This window comes from Micromesistius poutassou (assembly GCF_964030765.1).
Source record: "Micromesistius poutassou genome assembly, chromosome: 21".
Classification (NCBI taxonomy): Eukaryota; Metazoa; Chordata; class Actinopteri; order Gadiformes; family Gadidae; genus Micromesistius; species Micromesistius poutassou.
In genome coordinates, this window is record NC_140291.1 from 10,555,337 (window position 1) to 10,565,518 (window position 10,182).

The 10,182-nt window shown below is 44.9% G+C and overlaps 1 protein-coding gene across 4 annotated transcripts in view; it reads left to right on the forward strand.

Annotated features, from left to right (window-relative positions):
- Positions 1 to 8,484: 8,484 nt before the first annotated feature.
- skap1 (src kinase associated phosphoprotein 1) overlaps positions 8,485 to 10,182 on the forward strand; it is a 31,999-nt gene continuing 30,301 nt past the window's right edge. For all 4 annotated transcript variants that reach the window (XM_084485505.1, XM_084485506.1, XM_084485507.1 and 1 more), the window contains exons 1-2: positions 8,485 to 8,734; positions 9,686 to 9,791. In XM_084485505.1, the coding sequence (XP_084341631.1) occupies positions 8,695 to 8,734; positions 9,686 to 9,791 (146 nt within the window). In that variant the 5' untranslated portion in view covers positions 8,485 to 8,694. The remainder of the gene's footprint in view (positions 8,735 to 9,685; positions 9,792 to 10,182) is intronic.

Genomic DNA, 10,182 nt, shown 5'->3' on the forward strand with positions numbered 1-10,182 from the left:
CGGTGACTTAGGATCGATTTCTAAATTAGGAACATTTTCACGCTATACCTCCCGACTGGTGATCACTGATACTGAGAAAATACTTGTGGACTTGTGGGTAATACAGGGTGATTTGTATGTGCTTTAATGAGTGCATTTCTTTCTGAATTGGATGCCACTTTACTTCCTGTTCTTGATGCATTTGTAGCATTGGTGTTGTGTTTTATGTTGTAGCACTGACGTGTTGTCAGTGTATTTCTTTGCACTATTTATTAACAGGGTATTTTATTGTGATGATTAGGCATAGCCTAATAAAGACTCTACCATTATAATGTATGTGGTTTTCAAATAATTTCTATAATTATTACCTTTTGTTTGTTGAAAAATATGTAAGACGTGATTTTTCTCAAATAAAAATTACTTTAATGTGGTGATTTGGTCTGGGGTTATGGTTTCAACATTCTTACAATTTGAAAATGTATAAAAAACGTCAATATGATATATAAGAGACATTTACAATTTACATGCATAAACACACATTTACATCTTCATTAGCGTGTAATAATGCTGTCACCAGTCCTCTCTTTCGTAACCTGACAGGAGGAATCTGGGGGGGCTCCTAATGACCTCTCACCCCTGAACACCTCCAGGGGCTCCAAACAGGACAACAACTCCAGGGAACCCACTGTCACATGTGATTTGTTACCCCGTACTCTACTGGGATACAATCCATACCAACTTACAGTTGACCTTTCCCTCACATTCTTATTCCTCAACTTTCATTTTATTTTGATGTGAAACAATGTAAAGAATGTACGTATATATTATTTGTTAAATGCAGAGTAAACTAAGCTGGCCACTTGACACCATAGTGTTTGCTCCAAGGCTCTTACTAAACGCGAGCTTGGGTTGACCACTAAGGATCTCATCTGGAAGGTGAACCAGGGGAAACAGACTCAATATTTGCACTGTGGGGTGCTGGTCTTGTACACATAGTTTCTGCCCCAGCAGCACTAGCCTGTTGTTATATACCTTTCCCTAAGGCTGAGGTTCACCCAGAGTTCAGCCCCAAGTGACTCCCGACTCTATCAAGCAACCCTGGAAGACTCTTGAGAAGACAACGCCTAGGCCTGACACACTCGCAATTATTATCATAATATCATAATTATTATCATTATCATTGTTATCATAAACCTGTTTGGCAATTTGAGGGACTATGACATATTGCTTTCTGTAGTGTCTGTAGTGCTTCCAACTGATAAGCAAGTATGTGGACTCTTTCCAATCACATCTGCATGAGTTTGCAGTTCTACTATGACCATATTAAAAATGCATCCATTTCCGACAAATAGCCCTCACCAGTGAAACACCATACTGCCCATTACTGTAAAGTAGGAAAGGGGGGAGGAGGCTTTGTTACCATGTATCATACACACACAAACACAAACACACACACACACACACATGCACGTGTACACACGCACACTCACACACATTCACACACATTCACTCGCACACACACACACACACACACACACGCACAGTGTCCCTCACACACAAGTCAAAAGCCTGTGCCTCCGATCAGCTTTTTTCCGATCACACATGTCACAAGGCCAAAGCCACTGAAAGGTTAACACTTTGAGAGGCGACGGAATTGACAACCAGCACGACGACAACAACAACAACAACAACAACGTGCCCAACCACAACATAAAGACAGATGATGTGGGACACGAGTGTGGGACCGGGTTCCAGAAGTGTGATCCCTGCCGTCTTCTGGTGGGCGATAGCTCAGTGCTCCCAGCAGGCCCTCCATCTGGCGGTGTCAGGAGTCGTTGCTGAAGACAACCCCACCGAGACAGATGTTCTGCCAAGGGGGAGGGGGGGCGGGAATTGAGGGGCAGCATGAGGATGCATCCTCCCCCCTCTCTATTCCCCCTGTTTCCCCTTCTGGAGAATGTAGGGCAAGGAGAGGAGAGGGGTGGTTTTTTTTTTTTTTGAAAAGAAGTGAATGGACTTGGAGCCATGAGAAAGGTGACAAACAACCGAAGTCAGAAAGTACAGGCGTGGAAATGATCGACTGCTGCACCGTCGCATGCTCACAGCTACACACGCACACACACACACACACACACACACACACACACAAACACACACAAACACATACACACATGTTGTCTACACACACACATACCCACGCCTGATTGCACAAGTCTGGTTGTTATACAAGGATAGATACAGCATGCTGCTATATCCTCCTCCTTGGATATCTACCACATCTTCACCCGCCCCCCCCCCCCCCCCAACCCCTCCCTGAAACTCAGCTGTAACACTGAGTTTGAGGTCATAACAGTGCTGTTTGCACCCCATGCTGCTCGCTCCCCTTTTAAAGTCTATTGCAAGGCTCACTTCCTCGCCTCTACACCAGGTCTTCTGTCGCATGTCGCCCCGCGGGGGGCCCGGGCTTCAAAGGGAACGTCGGCCACGATATTCACAGGCTGCAGGGGGGTGGGGGCGGGGGCTGTCTGTGAGGATCACCGCAGAGGACATCTTATCAAAAGATTTAAGACAGACAGACAGACGCATAGATAGATAGATAGACGGAACGACATGCAGTCAGAACGACAAATCGACGGGGAAATAGGAAAATATTAATATATCCATATAGAAAAGACAAAGACAAAGACTTAGCTAGGTAAATGGATAGATGGATAGATGTCACATAGAAAGATTGATAGCCAGACAGACGTATAGTTAGACTGATAGATGGATAAGGAAATCCGTGGAGGGGGGCGTCCATGGGCTACTGGTTAAGGAGTAGGACCGGTAACCGGAGGGTGGCCGGTTCAAAGCCCAACCAGTAGGCAAATATATGGACGTGGGGAGTAGTTGTGCAGCACTCTCCTAAGTCCTCACCCACAGATGAGGTACCTTTGAGCAAGGCACCTGAAACCCCCACCTGCTCCCCGGGTGCTGCGCTGCCCACTGCGCCGGGTGTGCCGGTGTGTTCACCACTCCCGGATGGCTCAAAAGCAGAGAAAGAAATTCTCCCAAAAAGGGATAATAAAGGATAACTTAAATTTAAAGGTAAGACAGACAGGTCAGACATCCAGATAGATGGCACCATGCCTGCTCCTTATTCCTTTGTTACCCAGGACTGAACTGGGATTCTCGAGACAACAACCTCCCCCACCTCAACCCTCCACCCTCCCCCCACCTCCCCCCCTGCTCCCTCCATCCACCATCTGAGTCAGGCTGTGGCGGAGCCTGGAAGCCTTAACCGACCTGACACCAGCCCGCCTCTCCAGCTCTCCAGACCCGCCCTCTTCCCCCCCCCCCCCCACCCCTCCCCATCCACCCCCGCCCCAACAGCACGCTAACCCAGAGAGACAAGTGACTTGGCCAGGGTTAACGTCTTAATACTGCCTGGGATGCCTCCCGGATCTAAATAGTTCTCCTGCTCCGTGTGCCTGTCAGCGCGCCAGGGCTACATGGCACAAGAAAAACCTGACCGGCTGAGTGGCGGTGGAGCCGAGCAGCACAATGGAGCCGTGAGGGGAGGAGAGGGGGAGGAGAGAGGGGGAGGAGAGAGGGGACAGGACCACAGAGATTTAGTGACATATAAAGACATATAGAGATACGGTGTATAGGACATGTGTAAAGATACAGTGTATGAAACATATGTAAAGATTTGGTTTATAGGATGTATGTAAAGATTTGGTGTATAGGACATATGTAAGGTGTATAGGACATCTGTAAAGATTAAGTGTATAGAAAATATGTAAGGTGTATTGGACATGTGTAAAGATTTAGTGTATAGAAAATATGTGAGGTGCATTGGACATATGTAAAGATATGTTGGATAGAATATATGTAAAGATTTGGTGTATAAAACATAAAACATAAAACATATGTTAGGTGTATAGGACATATGTAAAGATTTAGTGTATAGAACATATGTGAGGTGTATTGGACATATGTAAAGATACGGTGTATAGAATATATGTAAAGATTTGGTGTGCACAAGAGAAGAAAATACGTATTCTATAGCCCGTAAGTAAAGATTCAGTCTACAGAATGAGTAAGGACTTGGTCTATAGAGCATAACGGTTTGGTGGATATAACGGTAACTATGCATTTAGTGAATAGAAGTACAGATTTGGTCTATAGAACACAGGATTGGGTCTTTAGAGCACAAGTGAAGATGTTGGCGGCGATCCCATTTACCTGGATGCCTGTGTGTCTTGGTGTTTTGCATAAAGGCGCCGTACACTGGGGACCAAACCCATGGCTCTTGCAGCCGGGAGGAGGGAGGAGGGAGGAGGGAGGAGAAAACCAGAACTCAATCAGTGTCACGTCACATGGTTCAAAGCAGCCCATTCGACGGTGCCAGGAGGTTGAGAAATGCAAGGTGACAGTTCATTTTACCAGTGACAGTGTGTCGGTCTCGCTTGCCGGCTTTCCCAGTCGATTCCCAGCGAGCAGCGAAGGCTGAGAGTCGTCTGAGACAGACAGCGTCCGCACCCCTCTCCTCCTCCTCCTCCTCCTCCTCCTCCTCCTCCTGCGCCACTCTCTGCCATCGACCCTTCTCTGCTTTGTATTCCAATTAAGTGGACAGAGAGGAGATCGGCAGCAGCACAGGCTCAGGAGACACAGGAGAACACAGGACAGCCCTCTCAGTCGCTCAATCCCCCTGCTATCGAAACCCTGGCGGTGCCGTGTTCTGTTCGGTGCCCTTCTTCCCTTCAATTTCCTCTTCATTTATTTTCCTCTCTCCGTTTCCTCTCCTCTCTCCCCTCGGCTCCTGCCCAGGCTCAGTTGTTCCAGTGGCATAATTTACAGATTCTCCTTTAACAACGGCCCCTAGGGACGATGTCTTGGTAATGAAAAATAGGTCACTCTCATGCATTCATACATCACGAGTAATAGAGGTGTGGACTCAGCCGCGTGGAGTCGGCCCCGCACTGCTGGCTCTTCCCGTTAGCCCCTAATGGACACCTTAAATAATGCTGAATTAATATTTTGAAATGGCTCATATATTCTAACATAATACAATTTGAATAATTGTCTTTTCGGGGACTGGGGCGCGCTCAGGGTTTCCACTGATGCGAGTACAAGCAGAGAGAGGAAAGGAAAGGAGAGAGAGGGAGAGGGAGAGGGAGAGAGAGAGAGACAGAGAGAGAGAGAGAGAGAGAGAGAGAGAGAGAGAGAGAGAGAGAGAGAGAGAGAGAGAGAGAGAGAGAGAGAGAGAGAGAGACCTCCCAAGTTAATGTTTGGCCGAATGAAGGTTGAAGAGCCCTCACTACACATTTGGTCCTCCGTCTTTTGTGTCCTCAATCTATCAGCACTTTTTTTGTTTTTACCTTCCCAAGACTACCCCCTCTTTTCTCTTTCCCCCCTCCCCCCCCGATACACACACCCAACACTGACACATGTTTGAGCAATGGGTGGGTGGGGAATACAATGATTCAGAGGAAATCCTAAAAGTAAACTAGCCCTTTATCTCCTTGAGCAACACAAATATTTACAGCTAATACCTTCTTGTCATGACCTCCAATTTGGCCGTGCAGGAGTCTGACTGACTCAATGCTGTGGTTATTCAGAATCTGCCCTAAGATCATCTCGGCCAAGCGATAACATCTCTCAAAAGAGAAAGACAGAAAGAAGCAAATTGCACATGACTTGCTTCTCGAATTACATCTTATTTTCCTTTTTTTCTCTGCAGAATAAATAAATCCCGATTTGTTAAGTAAAATTGTCCAATTTAAACCACAATCATTTTTTTCTGACTCAACTAAAAATGACTTGTTTGACATTCCTGACAGTGAAAATAGCAGGCTAATTTCCTGAGCCGGAAAGACAGGCGTGGAAGCATCAGAATTCACCTCTCTGGACTGCAAAGGGTATGTGCTTATCTCGAGAATGCACTGCAGCGTAGAGCATGTGTGTGTGTTTGTGTCTGTGTGTGTTTGCTGTACAACAGGGCACACATGAGTACACACACACACACACACACACACACACACACACACACACTCACACACACACACACACACTCACACACACACACACACACACACAATGCCCCAGGCCCGCCTGCCTCTCTGTCCGGACTATCAGATCAGAGGGACACTCTGTCCCTCCCCACACCAAGGCAATGCAAATGAAAAGGAATGCGCTGATAAAAGGCCAGATCCTAGAGATGAGAGGGCAGAAGGAGGACCGGGGGAGTGAATGCTAAAGGGGGGGGGGGCCTCTTGCGGAGATGAGAGGTGGGCCCAGGAGTCAGTGTTGGTAGTAGTGGGAGATCATAGCCCTGCTCCCCCTCAGCAGCGTTTGATACAGGGCTTTTGTCGCTCTTTCAGCGCTGCATTGTTGGGTGGTGTAATCCCTGCCGGATTACAAAAGGCTTCCCTTTTCATATGGGGCCGGCCCAGCAGGCAGGTGGCTGCGCTCTGTGGAGCTGTCAGGGGGAGGGAACCTCTCTTCCATGGGAGGGGACCCCAGTTCCTCTTACCTTCACAGGGGCTTTTTGCCGGGAGGCCGGTCAGGCACAGGTCAGCGTGGGGACAATCTTGACATGGGCTTCAACTCGCCCTGACCTCATGGGCTTCCTGCGGTGACACGGCACAGAGGGAGACCGCCAAAGCTGCGCCGTCCAACACGTACTCAAAGCCCTGGTTGAAAATATCATATTTTATTAAGTGAATAGCGGCGTGGCGGCTAATAAATAGCCACTGCTCCCCTTATGAATTTTTAATCAGACAATGATAGAAAACCTAACTAGGCCTAAACAAAATCGTATTTTTTGAGAAGCTGTAGCATTATTTGGGCTAATAGGCTTACAAGCTCCCTAGACAGACATTAATCAGACACAACTTTTGTAAAATATATTCTTTAATGTATTAAGAATGGGTTTTTATGCCTAACATTTTTCTTTGGATTCTTCCGACGTTGTAAAAAAAAAAAAAAATACAAGTGCAAATTGTCTATTTCCTGCGTGGTTGTCTGCCGAGGACACCAGCAGACACAGTCCTCCTAATCCAATAACGCGAGGTCAATGACGGATGTAAAGATGAAGCTGGAGGTCAAAAGGCAGCCCATGCTTCCACGCGTAGGCAACACACCCACAGCCAAACAACCACCTCGCACATTATCGTTCAAGACAAACTTATTTAGCCATATGATCCTGTACAGTCCAGCCAATTTGTCAAAACGAATCAGCTGCGTTAGTTTGTCTACGCCTGTAACGGCGCTTACAACGTTATGTTAATATGCATTGTCCAGTTTTAGAGACGGCCTATTCGTACCATGGGGGACATGTTTAAAGCTAGGCATCGATCTCTCTCAGCCATCTTCCTGACAATCAAGGGGGTCCGTTGATGTATTTGATACGTCCAAGGTACGTCCTGTTGTGCATTTAGTCTGTCTGGTCTAGGCCTATTGCATACGTTTGAAATTCTTCACATTGCGGTCGATAAAGCACACATAGTAGGAGTTTAAAACGGATACACCTGCTGCCGCCAGCTTATAGATAAGTGTTTTTTAGCTAGAAAAAGGCCAATGACTAATACTTATAAAATAAAAAACGAGCCAGTTGCCGCCGCAAAAAAACGCACATGCGCAGAGAGAAATGGATACAATTTACAATTAAATTACACGAGCAATTGAGCCCTTTAGCTTGTAGCTACTTACCAACAATGACCAGGTTACTTGACACTGTAGGCAGCGCCTTTAAGGTATGTGTCCCCCATGTGTTACACAACACTTGACATTTTAATGTTACCGGAGGAAGGGCCATTAAAGGGGGGCTCTATCAGTCGGTCCTTAGTAGGCTAAACATGGCCTTCAAACATAGACCTGCTGGCTCCTGATAAATGCTATTACACAGGATTATTATTATTATTTTTTACATATTTTCCGATTGATATACATTCTTAGCTTGGAAGAAAAACGCATGCACTAACAACTTTTCAAATCAAGTGTAATCATAGATGGACGTGTAGATAAATTTCCTTTAACTAATTAATTTAACTTCAATCTGTTTTACCTGGTGATGTGTAATTAGTCTCAAGTGGCATGTACCTAATTTTAACAACCCCCCTCCCCTCCCCTAAAATGTCCATACCGCCCCTGCTTCTATAATAACAAAACAGCACACACACACACACACACACACACACACACACACACACACACACTCACTAACCTATAACAACTTCTAAAAAACATTGTAATTTTAACACAGTTGTGAGTCTTTGTGTTTATTCATTAAATCAGACATACATACATAGATAGGTAGCAGTGTAATAAAGTTGTTATCTCTATCTATCTATCTATCTATCTATCTATAAGTACAAGGAGAAGAAGAATGAAGCACAATAGTTCCTGTCGACCGTACTCACAGGAAGTTGCTACCTCTGCACCTGCTCCACCCCGTTCTGTGCAGATCTAGCCACACTCACAGCGGAAGCAAAGTTTCAGAGAACAGAACGTCGGGTGGTGATGGTGGTGGTGTGATAACGTTATTGTGAACCTTTCTGATATGAGAGTATGTTGTAAATGATTCATTTAAAGAGGTACTCCACTGGTCCCTGGGACAGTAAGACTTTAGCTTGGCACATGCATGTTTTCTGGAGTATCCTCAAACAAGAGTTTATCAACTGTGAGATAAAGTTTAAGGAATATTGAATCTTGGACGACTGACAATTAAAAATGGGGACAGTTCCAAATGATGTCAAGAGGCTTTTGAATGGTAACTATGTTCTCTTTCCTCAAGTGATCCATGCGTATCACATCATATAACATGCTCACATAGAGACACACAACTCTCTCTGACTGTAGTTTGTCCGAAAAAATATTTATGCTACTTTCCTTTTCTCTGCATTTTAGCTCAGGCTCATGTGCTTCATTGCAGGTTATTTTCCTATAAGCGCTTATTTTAATATTGCTTTCCATAGATTATCATCTGGCTCACTGGGATATTGTTACGAGCCTTCACACTGCAGCTGCCCTGTGTTATTTGCATTTACAGTCAGGGTAGGGAACCAGGACTCTGAGGGAACGTCGGTATGCTATAGTGCAATTATGTGAACTGCGAATGGAAAATTGGAATCAAATAAGTGACGTGAGCTGAGGTGGCCTGTAAGATGGCCTCACAATGACCTTCATCATGTGAACGCCAGCACTGTTGTGCGGAGAATGATTAACTAATTATTCTAATTAACTAATTAGGCAATACCTGGTTCAGTTACATATCCTTGCATCAAAGCAACTTTTTTTCTTATCAAAGTTTCTTTTAGCAGTGCACCGCAGTCGTACTGCCTTTGCCTTTTTCACTGAAATGCATCTCAAACAAAGTAGTCATCAATAACAACAGCAATAACAATGGTACAGAGGAACAATAGAGCCCTAACCAGTCATATTTTAGAGAATTCGAAGTCTTTGGTGCCTTTGAGCGGGTCAGGTTCCCCATTCCATATAGACGACGTAGAGTAAGGATTAGTTATTAACATGAATAATTTACAGAGTCACATTGGAAATGATTGTGATTAGCCTGCTAATACTAATGCTTACTATGAACTTCCTAACGAGGTGTTTTTATATAATATGTTTAGGCCATTTTCAAATGTCACATTCACTGATGAGGCTGCTGCCATTCTCTGGATAACTGTGCCTTCGGTGTGATGTTCTCTCTCTTCCTCAGACTGTGAGATGTTCTTGGATGAGGTCCTGCAGGAAGAGAATCTGAGCAAGAATGCAATAAAGATGAGGAACATCTTGCTGAGCAACTTCACAGTGGTCTATAATCAGTGAGTTTCTTTCTCTTTGAAACACACACACACACACACACACACGGCAGCTCGAGTGTGCAACATAGTCTGTTCTCCAGCTAAATTGTGTTTATGTTTTTAACTGGGCGATTAACTCATTACATCCAAAATACTTTGCATGAAATATGCTATATTTGATTGTGTTCAAGGGAGCTGAATGCTATTCTTTCCTGTCTGCTAATATTATTCTACAGGTTTGAAACAATATCATTTAAAAAGTAAGAAGAGCTCTTGTGTTGATTTGATAGCCTACCCCGGAAACAAGACTATATACACTCATGTTAATTCACACCTGTGGTTTTAGTGGTCTTTGCTGCAGGAACTGGAACAGCGTTCTTGTTAAATACTTTTTATGATACCGTTATTTCTC